Here is a 16,583-nt window from a genome sequence, read left to right as displayed (position 1 = left end):
CTGGAGGTGACCCACAAGGTGTGGCAGACCTCTCCAGAACCACCCACTGCTCCCCTCAGCAGTACTACCTTGATCTGCCTGTTATGCTCCCTATTCTGTCTCTGGTGGATCCTTTCACAGCCCCTGCACCTCTAACTTGTACCCCAGTTCTGTATGCATAAATAAATAAATCTTTAAAAAAAGTTTCAATTTTTGTTTCTATTGGCATTTGTTGGTGACAAGTGGCACGAGCTCGCATCTTCCAGTTACAACTACACTGGATCCCTTGAGCCAGGCAGTAAATAGGCCAACCTATAAGGTAGAACTCATTTTCTTAATGCAAGGAGTCCTTAATAAATCTTGGTATTTTCCATCCCCATAGCATCTTATTAGAACATTTGCTACCTCTAGACTTAAGCCTTACCTAAGGAAGATGCTCATTGGCTGAGAAACCAATAAAGTTCGTCCAAAACTTTTTGAAGCAAATTATAAAGTCATCACAAGTTGTATCCAAAGGACACCTTCATAGTAACTCAAGATTTCTGGGAGACCTACTTAAACAAGGCCCCCTGTGTTCAGTGTAGGGAAAAGAACCTAGGCCTCCATCTGGGTTGAAAGCACATGGAGTAGCATATGTAGTCATTCAGGAAGGGTTCGCTAAATCCCTACTATGCGCAAATATAATAAGCACTGAACATACACCAGATACTCAAAACAGCTAACAGGTCGGTGGAGTCCAAGTCTACCTATCCCGCCCCCGCCCCAATCCAGCACCACGCCCTACCGCCCCCTCACACCTCCTCACATCTCCCCCAGCTGGGCCTCCTGCCCCCCCCACTGCGCAGGCGCAGGCGTGACCTTTCCCGGGCACTGAAACCTGGGTGGGCCAAGGAGGGCACCGCTTTGTTCCCGAAGTTTCCCAGGGAGCTGGTGAGAGAAGTTGCTTCGCGGTGAAGACTTAAATTATGAAGAACTAACTGGGCAAAGAAAGCAATGTAAGGTTTGTTGGGAATGTGGCTGGGGAGGCAAATTGGCTTATAAAACTAGTGAGATTCGGGGGAATTAAAGTAAAGAATGTTAGTTATCAAGAAATACAGGGATGCTGGGCCCACAGGTGGGCGTCTGAGGGGCCCGGAGCGCCCCACACTGCCTGTGAAATACTAGCTTTCCTTAGGTGAGCTGGTCCACATGCGTGTTCCTGCTCTGCCCGGGTGCTGACATGCTGAGCTGGCCAGACGCCTCCTTTAGCAGTCTGGGTCACTGAGGCGCCGCCAAGGGAAAGGCCTACAGCCTGGACGTGGCCCTAACCGCAGCCCCCCAAAGACAGAAGGGAGTGGTCCGAACCCTCCTTGCCGGCCGCAGGGAGCCGGGCGCCCCGAGTGTTCGGCTGGCGGTGTTCCGACCAGGTGCGTTTTCGCGGGGGCGGGGGTCCGGGCGTGGCTTAGCCGAGTCACCGCCCACTCCCGGTCGCACCTGGGGACGCCCCCACTAGCCTAGACTCTGGAGCGTGGAGGCTGGGAGCTCCGCCTGGGAGACCGCTGTTCGCAGGGCGCCCCGAGGCGCTGAGCGGCCGGGGCCACCCGGGCCGTCGCGCGCCGCGTCGCCACGGAGCAGAGTCCGCGTTCGGAGGATGCCCGCTGGCGCTGGCCGCCCGCTGTCTCGCTGCGGGAGCCGGTCGACGTGGGGGCGCTCGGGACGCGGGCGTGGAGGGCGGTGGGGCCACGAAGCGTGGTGCGGGAGGTGAGCATCCTTCGGCCGGCGGGCGGGCGGGCGGGCGGGCTGCCGCGTGTCCTTGGCGCTGTGGCCGTTGTAGAGACTGAATGGAGGTTTTGGGGAGACAACTTCGCCTGTGTGGTTCTTGATCTTTTCATTCAACTCTTTGAATATATTTAAAATTTTCGGATCTTACACTGGTGTGGGTGCAGGTGAAAATCTTCTAGACTTCGGGTAGTTTAATCTGAGCCATCTGCTAGCCCCCTATACTCAGTTTCTGTCCTTTCCAAGCTTGAGTTTGAATTAATTTGGAATGTTCAGTTTGCCATCCACGGCCACTGCGGTGACTGTGCGATAAACTTTTGTGGAAAGCTTGAGGGTAACAGGTAACAACAGGGCTTTAGAAAATTCCACAGTACCCATCAAGTTTTTAAAAATGTGTGTTCCAAGTGCGATGTGAAGTACTCCAATACAGTAAGTGCATCATTTGATTTTGGGGGTAACCGATGAATATGGAATTACTTAAAAGTAAATAGAAGTAACACAAAACTAATTGCTTGTTTTACGTTTTTGAATTTAATTTTTGATGATTACCTGTTAAATATGTATCTTTAAAGGGAATAGAGAGGATCCAAGTTGTGTCATTGAGTACGCAGAAAATTGTTAAGTAAAGATTTATTAGATATTCTGAAAAGGTTTTAGAGTTCATTCCAAAAAATATTACTGCTGTTTGGAAAGAACAGCATTTTAACATTTGAGACCAAGGGGAATAGAGAATTTAAATCAGTAATTAGAGATGTTTTCAATAGTCTGTCATTGCTCACTCTCTGAACTTCTAATTAAAAAACTTTACCTTATTAAGTAGATATTTTAAAATTTGAACCTTAGCTTATCAGAAAGATGTTAGAATTTTGGAGAGATTGCCTCAGGCTCTGGGATACCATTTAAATTTTTTTTTTTAATTATTGAAGAAGTCATGTCATGGGAAAAATAAGAAATTGTCTATACAGTTCAGCTGTTAACCAATAGGAAGAACAGCCTGATAACTTTTTTGTGTGTGTGTGTGGAAATTTTAACTCTAGTGCCTGGTCGTAGTTTCAACTTAAGAGTATGTAATTTAATTTTTTTTTGTTTAATACATTGAAATATTTTATTATTTCTTAATATACAAATATCAAATCACTGTTTTGTATACCTGAAACTAATATAATGGTATGTGTGAGTTTTTCCTCAGTTTTAAAAATATTGTTATACATCCAGTATGGTGTAACTACTATTTTTATTAATGAAAAAAAGAGCAATTTACTCAAATGCAGGTGCTCTGAGGATCACTCACCACATCAACTAGTGTACTTGGGCATTTTTAAATTATAAAGTTGTATTTTATTATACTGGAAGATGACTTGTGTGCCTGGATTGTAGAATTTTTTAATTAGGAAAACCAGTTACCATTTCACAACACCTAGAGTGATTCTAGAAAATTAGTGCTTTGGGTAAATTATTTAGTCTGCTGTTCTATTTCCTGTATCATTTATTTAAAAATATCTTTACTTTTATGAAGGTGGTTTAGTAATTTGAAGTGTGTCCATGTAACCTGTGCTTAGATGTGATGGAATTTGATTAACTCTACAAATCCTAAATATGTTGCTCAGTTGGGATTAGTTTTCAGTGAGCCTTACCTTTTCTTAATTCATATTTGCTAATTATCCTTACTTGTCAAAAGGAGCATTTTTTTTTTCACTTTAATTCAACAAATATTTCAGAGGATGAGTTTTGCATTGATTATATGTGTTTGTAGGGCCTTTGGTTTATGCTTTGTAGTGCTTAACATTTTATAAAGTTAGAACAGTAGTAGGGATAGATTATAAAAATTTAGTTTTTTAGAAATAGCTCTACTTTATGAGGTGAGGTCGAATTGCATAGTAACTGAACAAAATTCAGAAAATGTTAAGCCCATGTGTGAAGTACACCTGATATTTGCTTTAATGAGAAACTTGCCCTATATAGTCCTTGAAGTCTGGTAGCAATTCTATATCCTTGGAATGTATAATCCATGTACCGGAAAGCCTTTGTAAATACTGGTTTTGAAACTAATGATACCTTCTGTTGAAAGTGGGTTTTTAATTGTCAGCTGAGACTTTGGTAAAGATGCAACTACCAGTGTAACTGTAAATATATGTGGACAATTTAAAAATCTTTACAGAAATCACATTTTCAACTTGGGGTAGCTTTGGTAGCATTCATTAGACCCAAGGTAGAAAAAAAATATTTTGACTTGTAGGTTAGACCCAAGGTAACAAAAAATATTTTGACTTGTAGGTTTCTCTGTGAGATTGAACACTGACAAAGAATTTGAGAACAATAATGCAGGAGAGAAAAATCACTGGCTACCTGTCTTGTCAGAGTGCAAACCTAAAAACCAACATTCTCTCAAACTTCAAAGGGAGAAATACTTTCCATTTACCAACCAAGATAAAACTTTAATTTCTTTTTCATTTACTAGCATGAGCTTGTTGTCACTAACCATCAAAGAAGGGAGAGTATGGAGAGGGAGTGTCATTGATAGATACTGACAAAGAGTAAGTCCATAGCATTTTTGAATATTAAATCAGCAGGAGCCATTGTAATCCTTTAAGTCTTGGGATATGTAGACTACAATGATGACTTGAAGCTCCAAATTGTTTGCAGAAACTGTGTGATTGTGTTAATAGTTGTCCTGGAAAAGATACATGACTTTATCATATTTTCTAAAGTATGTGAAAACCCCCACCATCCCCCCACAAATTTAGCAGTAATAAACTTGTGAGATTTGGTTTTTATATGAACAGATTTTCCTTTTTATAAATCAAAATAGCTGCATAGTATCAGAGCTAGGATTTCAATCTAAGATTTTGACTACCAACCCTTGATTATTCTATTAATCTACATTTATTGTACCTTGAAGTGACCTCTTTTTTGATAGGCCAGTGTTCACTACTCTGGACTTACAAGTCTTGTTTAGAGAGACATTTCAAGCTCACATTAGCATTTTAATGTTATTCTTAGTAGAAATTATTAGTAATAAACAATCATCCATATAGGGAGTTACGAACAAACATTTTCTTTGATGAAAACTTTGCCACAAGTTCATTCATATGATTAATGTTAGTAAGACAAATCAAAAATGGACAAAGCTTTTATAAAACCAACAAATTCTTTGCAAGTAGAATTACATATTGTAGTGGTTTGTATTCAGGGAAGTCTTACCCTATACTACCTTGAGCTTGAAATGATAATTTTACTTAAGGTTAATATATCCTTTACATTCTTCTGTGTGGTGTGTTTTGTATGAAATCATATTTAAGGAATGAATAAGAAACAACTTTAGCAAACAGAAAAGAACAAACATTTTAAAAATTCTTTTAGTCCATATTTTTCTCTCAAAATCTGATGTTTTGGTGTTTGTGTATCTTTCAGGCCCATGTAAAACCTAGTATTTTAGTTTTTCCAGATTTCTTGTGCCTGCATGTCTGAGGTATTTTGCCTATACAATTATAAGTATTTATAAGTATTTTCGATGTACCTTTTTTTTTTAAATACTAAAAAGAGAATAGGGCTTCACAGGTCAGTAAATAATAAAACTGCTTGAAAAAGAATGGAGGAATGTTAAATGATTAACTTTAAGCTGTAGGTATAAAAATGTATATTTTGCATGATTAAACACATAGCATTTTATCAGTGTTCTGTGTGATGCATAGATTAATACACACAAGCAAGAAAGTATTGATTAATTGAATTAGCTTACTAAGTGGTTATTTGTTAATTTTCCATTTTCATATATGTAGAAACTTAGTCACAGAGAGATTGGTAACTGGTCCAAAATGTACAGTTAGTAAGGGGCAGAATAGGATTTGGAACTTAGGTGATCTGGCTTTACCAAACTATCATAAAAATATTTAGGTAATCTGTCCATGTACCAGTAAAAAAAGAAATATTATTCAAGCTACTTTTGCTTATTTTTTTTAAAGGAAAATTACTTGCTACCTATAGCAAATTATTGCTTTGGTCACCTTATATTTAATTTGATTATCCAAAAGTAGGACTAAAAATTTTAATCTGTAGAATGGCATCACAGAAGTTAAGAAGAAATAAATCAAGTTCATTTCTCTGTGTATGGTGCTTTGACCAATGTTCTAGTTAATATTCTCTTGATAAATTTACTAATATTTAAGTTTTGCCTACAGATTTGTTTGATGTTCTTTTAAGTCTCTAGTTCATCTACTTGGTATAACCCCCACCAGGTTTATTTCATATGATAGATTGCCTAAAGATAAACTGCTTTTATAGGATATTTAAGAGAGTTATTATTATTATTATTAAAGCCAGGTAAAATCTTGAATAATGTGATGTTGGACAAATTATACTAAAATTTGTTCTTGATGGGAGCTTCAGTAAGGATTCACATTATATACATGTTACTGGTTATTGGCAGTTGTTGCAAAATTCAAATATAAGTGCAGATTAATTTTAAAGGAACATTCTGCCTCTTTCATGAGGATATGAACATTATTTAGGAATAATAGTTCTGTGTTAGTGTTTCCTGAGCATAATTCCACTACACATACACATAATCCATTATTAAGGAATTACCTTAAAACAATGTTTTTATCTTTCTGGCTTCAGCCATATATCTTTTCCTTTTAGGTATAACAGACCATGATAGGTGAATAATGATTGATACAATAGGATGTGTAGAAAATGAAAAGTATTATTGAACATCTGTAGGAACATCTGGCATAACAAGAATGACTCAGCACACAGTTAAATAGCATTAAAGGATATTGTGAAGCACACTGTTGGTTTTTAACTAGCAATCAATCCAGAGAAAATTGATTTAATGCAGGTTCAGTCATTAGAAGTTTTTCAGATGATTTCTCATGTATTAATATATAGTTATTTTCCTACTTTTAGATATGACTAATTTTAGAGATTACTTTGCTGCTGGGGAAAGTAATTGATAAGCTTCCTGCAAGGATTAAATAAGGGGCTATTATTATTAGTCTTTCTCTTTCAAGAATTTTGAATTCCCTTGAAAATTATGTGTCATTATCTTTAATCACTGATTATTCCTTTGTAGTTCCCTAATGTCTTTTAAAAATCTCATAGCCATAATAGATTAGCTATAAATCTTATCCCTGTACTTTTGTAACAATCCCCTAACTCCTTTTGCATGTAATTTCCATCTGCTGTGAAGCAAATGCTTCAGTTTTGGGTTATATTGATTGATTTGTTCATCCTTCATAGCCTGTTAGCACAATTAATTTCTATATAGATCCTTCCAGCAACACAACTAATTTCCAGGACTTTGGCCAGATAGTCATTTCTGTTTATAGCTATATAAGGGGAAAGAATAAATGGTTTTAAGCAAAGTGATGACTTCTTGCTGATTTCATTTGCTTTTCACTGTTGTATTTTTTAATACAGTAACTTTGAAGGCACTTTTAATATTTAATTTTAATTTTTACACTTTTTGGGACTCTTAATTTTTTTACACTTTTTGTGGCTCACATAGCACATAGCAGCAGTTATTCTCTAGTAATACTCATCTAAATATATTATAAAGCAAGGTTGCTATATAGAAGGGTATGTATCCAGGTTATTTTCCATGTTGCAGATTAGATTGGCAAGTTATCTTTTGCTAGCTTACTCCAGACAGAGTTATTTTATTTCTATCAAGCCACTTCAATCTTGGGCACTTTTAAAAGGTTGAAAGAACTAGGACTGAGTCAGAGAAGAATTGAGCTGTTTTCTCACCTTTTTTTGTAGCCAGGTTGACCATGGCCTCTTTGTGGAACCTGATCTATTTTTGTCAAAGCTTCTAGACTCCAAAGGGAAAGAAACCAAGGGAGTCCTAATCCTTGGGGGCCCCTTAACTTTAATTACTCCCCTGGTGAAAAGCATCCAGATTGGAGGTACCTTCCAATAGCCTGAACTCTTGGGATGCTCTTTAAAGCATATAAATTACTTTTAACTTTATTCTCATTTGACTATCTATAATTAGAAAAGGTCCTTTCTTAGACCTAGAGGGAAAAACCTGCCTCTAAATTTTAGAGCGCTCCATGAGTTCAGTACAGGACATTAAAACAAAATTAGAACTTTAGTCACCACAAAATCATGGAAATCTTTGAGGATTAGTTTTAAACTTTTTGTTTGTGAAAGCCCTTGTACTGTAATTGAAGTGACCAGGAGTCAAGTCTACAAAACTGTTCAATGTGAGAAAAAAATCCTAAAGAAATTTCATCCCTCAGCAACAGATCTGATAAAAGCAGGTGCCTGGCCCTACCTGTGTCTGCACTTTGCCTTTACTGCCCCAAGTGGCTCCATGAGGAACACCACCCATACTTATTGCAGGACTTGTGAATAATAAACTTAATATTTCAATGCTTGTCTGCTGTTGACTTATAGGTCACCATTTGGTGATCTATACTCATAACAATCTTACTGGATTTTCCAATATAACTTATACACAGGCTTATTACTTTTTTTTTTATCTTTTTGGTATTTCTCTTTTCTGTCCTCAAATGTAATATATTTTAACATCTCCCAAAAAGAGTAAAACAGACTTTTTCCCACTGACTACTTTGTAAGATTCCCCCACCCTGTCCTGCTAAATGGGTAGTTCTAAAGAAGAAAATTTGACATGTATATAGTGAATATAGAATTCATATATTTATTAGAAAGAAGGTTTAAAAAAATTTAGTCATACGCATACATACACATTTGTCCATGTTCAAGTTAACTCTCCTGCAGAGAAAATTCAGTTACTCTAGTAAGTATATTCTACTTGGAATTTACAGTTTTAGTTTTCCTTTCAATGGAATATTCCCAAGAATTTACAGAAGAGCTTATCAAGTTATAACCTATGGTTGGTGTACTTTGTGATTTCAGTGTTCCTGTGGTTATATTTTTTCCACATGCTAAAGAGTTTGTTTTTTACTATTCTATTATTCCGAAGCAGTCCTGTACAATTGCCAGTCATATTAACTTACAAGTGTGCTTTAGATTCTTACTAGTATACTTGAAATTCACCCTGTCGCTTACCGTAATCATAGTAGACTTGCAAATACCATTAATCATATAATTACAAAATATTTCACATTGTTAAAGATATTATTACATGACTACAGTTCACAAGGGAACTTGTGAGGAATAAGCTCACAATGTTGCGAGCAAGAAGCACTGAGTCTTGCACAAAATAAGCTTCCCTCATCCCCCCCTCCAAATGAATCAGGAGAGAGAAGGAAGAGAAATTAGTTGGAAAAATAATGAAGAGGACAATAGAGAATTTTAGAGGAAACTTCTGACCATAAATTTGTACTAATTTCTTTCTTTTTGTAGATATTCCTTTGTCATTTCTCATCTATGGACTGAGTCCTTATTATAGTTGTATGATGGTAGATTCCACTGTGGAGTGGTAAGTATTTCAAATAATAACTTTGCTACTGCAATTATACTACTGTACTGGCTTTTACCCACTTTGGGTAAACTCTTCTACTTTACAATTGACTTGTAATTAATTTGGCAACAGAAAAGATATATGAATAATGTTTTTTTTCATACATTAGAATATGTTTAAAGTACATACATACTTATAATTCACAGTAAAAACTTCTGGGTACTTATTTTATAAACAACTTGGTTGGTATTAGATATAGAAAAATGGGTGAATTATAGTCCTGTAGAGATTGACCTATACAAAATTTAGCATAAGTATTCAATCTTTGAATAACATATTTGAAGAGTCACACCAATAGTTAGAATGTCTGTGCCATTAAAGGGTGGAAATGCCTTTTGAACCAGCACATAAGCAAAATAAACTAGTTACTTTGAAGCAATTTTTTCTTTTTATGTTTTTATGTTTTTTATCTAAAACAGTATTGCCATATTTGACCACCTATATGATCTGAAAATATCTCCTTAGAATATGGAAATTGAACCAATTTTTGACATTAAAAAAAAATGCCAGTCATAGAAACACCCAATTTATCCAAGGTGGATGAATTTTCTGTTTGAAAATTAGAGAAGTGATGGGTTGTTTAATAATAAATACTGGGCCCTCCCTGGTGGTGCACACAACCAGGTTAAGGACTCTATACTGCAAACTAGCCCCTACCACTTCAGTGCAAGTTTGATCCCAGCCCCGGAGGTGACCCACATGGCACAGCAGACTTCTCCTGACCAGCCCACTGCACCCCTCAGCAGTGTACTTAGTCGATCTGCCTTTCAGCTCCCCACTCTCTCTCTGGTGAATTCTCTCACTGCCCCTGTACCTCTGGCCTCTACCCCAGTTCTGTATGCATAAATAAATGTTTAAAAAAGTGCCTTTTTGCCAGTGTCAGCTATGGAACAATTGAAGCTTAGGCAATGCTAGTACTAGTGTATAAATTCAATATAATAAGAGATTGAGAAGTTGGACTACACAAAAGTTAGTCTTCTATGAGAGAAAAATTCTGTAAGTAAAAATAAAAAACTATTGCAAAAATTATAGTAGACAAAAACTGCAAATATATGACAAATTATTAACTAAAATATTATCTTACATATTTTTAAAATGAAGAGTAAGATGGAAACCAGTGACTCACAGAAAAACAAGATTACTTAACTTTGCTAATCATGGGGTAAAAAGCAAACAAATGAAGGTATGAGCTTCTCTTTTTGTTGTTTGCACAGGTAAATTTGATAAAATACCAAAATGTATTAGAGAATATTTTCTCAATTTTTTTACATTAGAGATGAGTTAAAGAAAATAAGTTAATAAGGCCAGCTGAAGAAAGATGAGTTATTAAGAGACTAAGAAATAACCACCTGAGTAGTAACTATAAAATCAAGATTATGAGGTCACAATAGTCTGGAAAAGTATGTTTTTCAAAGACATATTGGTCAATAGTATCAAACAAAGAGAAAGGCTAAGTAAGTTATGAACCAAGAATGTACTTGTGTGAGTAGGAGACTGAAATGGAAATCATTGATGATTAAAGATTATTGTTCAGGTAGACTAAAGGAGGATGAAGTCAACATAGGTTGTGGGACATGAAGAAGGTGATCTATAGAAGGGCAAATATGACCCTGGAAGGTTTTATGTTGTTCTGTATATAACTAGCTTTGAGCCTATGCAAATGTTAGGCAGGACACAGAGGTAGGTTAGAATGAAACACAGAATACAGTGGAGAGGTAATTGAAACAACGAGGACAGAAGAGCCCTAAAATAGAGATGATGAGACCTAATTTTTATTATTCCTGTTTTTTGATTTTTAATTGCTTAATATATAATAGAGGTTGACAAACTTTCTTTAAAGATCCAGAAAATAGATACTTTAGCCTTTGTGGGCTTTAGGGTTTTAGGGTTATTTCCTAAGCTGCTGTCTTCTAATAAGGAAGTAGCCACAGATGTTAGTTAGGTAAATGGATAAAGCTGTGTTCCACTGGAATTTAACTACAAACACTTGATTTGTATTCTATACTGTTACTTTAAGTAACATGAAATATTCTTGGTATTTCCCTATCATTTAGATCTACAAAAACTGGTATGTCTGGGTTGAATTGGCTCACAAGCTATAATTTGCCAATCCTGATCTCCAAAATGAAAAGTTCTACTAAAACATTTTATCTCTACATTGTATCATCTTCACTGAGGTTTTCTTCATTTAATCTCATTAAGTCTATATGTTATTTATCATATATGTCATCTAATTTAATTTTTTTAAGATTTATTTATTTGTGCATACAGAACTGGGGTACAGGCCAGAGATGCAGGGGCAGTGAGAGGATTCACCAGAGACAGAGTGGGGAGCAGAACAGGCCTACTGATGAATCAGTACACTGCTGAGGGGAGCAGCAGGAGGGTCAGGAGAAGTCTGCAGCACCATGTGGTCACCTCTGGGACAGGGGGGGAGTCGAACTCATGTGGAAGTGGCTTTAGATTCTTAGTGCTGTGCTTTAACCCGCTGCGCCACCAGAGAGGGCCTTAATTTAATTTTTTAATCACAAATTACTGTTCATATTAACCATTTAGAATTCTACAGGAGAAGTTAGAATGTATGTGTTTGTGACTAGGATTCTAGAAATATTTGTATTCATCAGCAACCCTTTCCTGAGACTTGCTAGAAGAGGAATGATCTTTGACATATGTCATACCATCATTACAATAATTTCCTTAATATTTAAAAAATTTTAACAAGTATATTTTGGGATGGAAAAGTGGTATTATTTGGTATGCTAAAAGGTAATTGTAAAAGTAAGTTTCAGTATCTTTCATTTGCCAGAAAATTCTGAAATAGATGGTATCTTATTGTTAAAAAGAGATTATTGAAAGATGTTAAAAAATAAATTAAACAATACGTGTAAATTAGCAAGCTAGTTTAAAAGAGAAGTAAAAAAACTTACTGACGCTTCATACACAGATACAGCTCAGATATTGTGAGTTTGATTCCAGACTGTAGCAGTAAAGTAAACCATGTTAATTGGTTTCCCAGGGTATATAAAAGTCATGTTTATGTTGATTTTTCTCTCTTTTTTTAAAAAAGATTTATTTATGCATACAGAACTGGGTACAAGCCAGAGGTGCAGGGGTGGTGCAGAGAGGATTCACCAGAGACAGTGTGGGGAGCAGAACAGGCAGATCGACAAAGTACACTGCTGAGGGGAGCAGTGGCGGGTCAGGAGAGGTCCGCCACGCCATGTGGACCAGGGGCAGGGAATCGAACTCGCACTGAAGCATATGCAGCTAGCTTGCAGTGCTGCGTCCTAACCCCATGCGCCACCAGGGAGTGTCCTTATGTTGATTTTCAGTGGCGCACACCTGAATTATATAATATTATTACACTATGTTACTTCAATTTTTAAAAAGTTATGTTTATACCATTCTGTAGTCTTTTAAATGGGACATGTCTAAAAAGAATGTTGTATACCTTAGACACAAAAAGTAGTTTGTTGCATAAAAATATTGACCTTTATATGAATTTTCAGTGAATCATAATTAGTGGTAGAGGGTTTTGCCTCAGCCTTGATGGTTTTTTACTTATCAGAGCAGTAGTTGATAAAAGTTGGTATGGCTGTGACAATTAAGATAAAATAACAATGAAATTTACTGCATTGGTTGACTCTTCTTTCAGTGAAAGGTTTCCTTGTTGCATTGTGATGTTTATCAAGAGCATATTACCCATAGTAGAAATTTCAAAATTGTAATCAATCTTCTTAAACTCTACTCCTATTTTCTCAATTAGGCTTATATAATATTCTAAATCCTTTGTTGTTATTTCAGCAATGTTTTCAGCATCTAGTATTAGATCCTAGTCCTAGTTTAGGACTAGATCCATTTCAAGAAACCATATTCTTTGCTCACTTATAGAAGGAACTTTTGAACTTGAGTTCAAGTTTTTCTATGAGAGTGTAGCAACTCAGTCACAGTTTCAGGTTTCACTTCTAAATCTAGTTTTCTTTCTATTTCCACCATATCTACATTTGCATTCTCCATTGAAGCCTTTAATCCTGCAAAATTATCCATGAGGGTTAGAACCAACTTATTCCAAATTCCTGTTAATATCTTGATACCCTCCTATGAATCATGGGTATTAACAGGAGTTTGGAAGTTGATTCTAACCCTCTTGGATGACAAATGTGCCTATCATCTAGGCTTTATTGTCCCATTAATAGAGCACAGGCAGCATACATTTAGCATAATTCTTAAGGATCCTAGGATTTTCAGAATGGTAAATTGGCATTGGCCTTGACATGAAGTCTCCAGCTGCATTAACTCCTAACAGGTGGATTAACCGGTGCTTTGAAACATGGAAACCAAGAATTGACTTCTTTCCAGCTATGGAAGTCCTAGGTGGCATCTTCTTCCAATATAAAACACTAATCAACATTGAAAATATGTTGTAGAAACCCTTAAGATCTTTAGGAATAGATGTTTTACAATTGGGGAACCCTTCTGCTTTTACTTTCTATGTTTAAGCTTTAGTTCATTCATTTGAATATCTGTTAAGGACCTGCAATGAATAATGCCCTGTGTATGAACTGTTCTTGAAGTTTTTAGAATTTTTTGTCTCTATTGTCCATTGCTGGTTACCTAGCATAACACAGTACCCCACGGCACAGCCTCACTCAAACCCTCAGGATTGAAATTTCTGATTCTAGTTTTATATAGAGAAAAATAGATAATGGTTATAGGAAGTTTGTATGTATATTGCAACAAATATTTTGCAAGTAATATTTTGTAAGTAAATATAATAGTTATAAGAATGTGACTATGAATGTTAAGAAGTGTATGTATAAATTCATCACCTTAATGGATTTGTTTGGGCTAACCATAAAGGAGTGCTGTTCCAACTTGAAAGGTTATACTTGGAAAGATCATTCAATGTAAACTTAATGAAGGGCTTTGAATACTCATTGTGCCCTTTCATCATACTTTAAAAAAAATTTTTTTTTAAGATTTATTTATTTGTGCATACAGAGCTGGGGTACAGGCCAGAGGTGCAGGGGCAGTGAGAGGATTTACCAGAGAGAGAGAGTGGGGAGCAAAATAGGCAGATCAACGACGTACACTGCTGAGGGAAGCAGCAGGCGGATCAGGAGAGGTCTGCCGCGCCATGTGGACCACTTCCAGGGCAGGGATCAAATTCATGCTGAAGTGGCTTTAGCTTCTTAGTGCTGTGCTTTAACCTGCTGCACCACCAGGGAGGGCCTCATCATACATTTCTAAACTAAGCTACTTTCTGGCTAAGTCATCTCCTAAGCACTAAAAATCAGATATCTGTATATTTTAGAAGTCTTTCTGAGTAAATCCTACTAAAGAAACATTTGATAATAAACCAGAGAACTGAAATATCACCCCATCTTTCCTGAAAAAAAAATTTAACTATAGTTAAAATACTGAGTATTTTCTTACTCGGTTGAGAGTTCTACCATTGTATGCAGTAGGCATAGATCATGATTATTAAAGAGGTTTTGTAATATATGTCATCTTAAATAAATTGGTCTCCCTATAGCTCCCTTAGTAAATTACCAGGTAAATATAGCAGTCTTAAGATCTCTCTCTCAGACTCATACATTTTTAAGGGTATTCTTGTTAGAAGGCAGCACTGCTTGTCAGTGTGGGATGAGGGAAAGGCTATTTTTCTTATCTTTGTAAAGTTCTGTCCATTTGTTATTGTGATCCATGTTTGACTGGAAAATTGTAAGATCATCCTTCAAAAAAGGCAGAGGAGTTGTAATTAGGAGTAAAGTGTTTTGTGAACCTTCTATAGAATCTTATCCTTTATGATCCTTCTGTAGAACACTGTCAGTCATAATTGGGATTATGATCTAATGTCTGAACTAAGCAGTTTATAGGTATCAGGAGGCCCTTGAGTGATATTTTGAAATGGTATGAAGAGTACATATTTCTGTATATTTTACTGTTTGGGGGGGCTCCATTAGTAACCTTTGATGTTCAATTTGAGTTGTACTTGAAAAGATAACTATAGGGGATGGTAGGAAGCTGGTAGGGAGGGGAGAGGAAAAGTAATTTGTACTACTAGTTGACAGTATATGAAGTCTTAGTCCATTTGCAGAGTGGTACTATAGAATTGCTGCCATTGAGTGATAGGCTGTTTTGATCATCAGCTATAGAGATGATTATACAATAGCTGGTCTATACCTTCATAAATTTTTCCTAAAGCCAAAACTTCTGCTTTAGAAAATACTGTTATATTACAGATGTATAAATAAAATATAGACTGTCTGGCAAGAATTTTACCAAATATGAGTAAAAAATACTTGGAAGTTGCTAAGCTTTTCAGGTGTATGGTGGCTTTTGATTACCCAGTTACAAGTACGTGAATTGCAAAGAAAGGTCTATAAGAAATTATAAAATTCATTTTTAATATTATACAAAGATGAGAGTTTTTCATTCATTTTCTGTTTTGGGTAAGCTGGGAAAATTGAGATTGAAGCCTGTGACCAAGAGTATTTCATTATTCAATTCCATTTGGGAATTTTTAGATGTTTTATTGCCATCGCCTCTTACATACTAATTGACTTTCTGTTTAATAGTTTTTTTTTTTTTGCTTTTAGGCCAACAACAAAATGGAAATGAGAGAAACTGCTAGATACAAGCCATTACGGAAAATGATCTCAACCAGTGAACCTTTCCAAGGTACTGGTGTAGAAGTCAGTCCTTTGAAGAAATTTACTATTCCTAAAATCAGGAGAACAGCTGAGAAAGGTAATATTTCTATAGATGATGGGGTTATTTCATTTATTACTGCTTTTCTCTGACTTTTACTTTATGTTCATCTTCTGTTTTGATTATAAAATTAGGTTTAGTCAGGTCTTTAATTCCTTAAACACATGTAATAAAAACATAACTCCTTTCCCTCCCACTAAGTACACCTACAAATATTGAACATAAGACATAAAATAGCATAAGAGATTCTGAAAGGTAGAAGATAGACCAGATAAGGGCCCCAGTGACTCAAGGAATGACATAGTAGTAAGTTCTCTGAATATTCTTTTTGACCTCCATGTCACAAATGGAATACCCATAACCCAAAATGCCAAGTCGTACAGACATTATAAAGCCTATTCTCTCTCAACAAGGACTAGGAAAGAACATCCTAGAAAGACAGAAACTTTTTGTTCATAAACATCGTACTTCTTGAAAAACAGTGAAGTAGAGGCAAATGTAACCCCTACACCTTTGTCAACAAAGACCTGCTGCCTATTTCCACTGTGCCTCTCCCTTTCGTGGAAGTAAGAAATTCCCCTCCATGCTGTTTCTGTCCTTTGTAACATCAGTGGATTTCTACGCAGATGGTGGTAGTGGAAGCAGAAGCAGAGTCTGTAAAGATCAGGTGAGGAGCCTACAA

The 16,583-nt window shown here is 36.3% G+C and overlaps 1 protein-coding gene across 1 annotated transcript in view; it reads left to right on the top strand.

Annotated features, from left to right (window-relative positions):
• TEX15 (testis expressed 15) overlaps positions 1-16,583 on the top strand; it is a 65,324-nt gene that overhangs the window by 3,243 nt on the left and 45,498 nt on the right. Inside the window, exons 2-6 of the mRNA XM_012724775.1 lie at positions 1,231-1,385; positions 1,472-1,719; positions 9,070-9,125; positions 15,790-15,940; positions 16,513-16,568. Of these exons, the coding sequence (XP_012580229.1) occupies positions 1,231-1,385; positions 1,472-1,719; positions 9,070-9,125; positions 15,790-15,940; positions 16,513-16,568 (666 nt within the window). The remainder of the gene's footprint in view (positions 1-1,230; positions 1,386-1,471; positions 1,720-9,069; positions 9,126-15,789; positions 15,941-16,512; positions 16,569-16,583) is intronic.

Source organism: Condylura cristata, unplaced genomic scaffold (genome assembly GCF_000260355.1).
Source record: "Condylura cristata isolate star-nosed mole 26May11 unplaced genomic scaffold, ConCri1.0 scaffold00014, whole genome shotgun sequence".
NCBI lineage: Eukaryota > Metazoa > Chordata > Mammalia > Eulipotyphla > Talpidae > Condylura > Condylura cristata.
The sequence above is the reverse complement of the archived record's forward strand: the minus strand, read 5'-3'. Positions and strand labels throughout refer to the sequence as shown.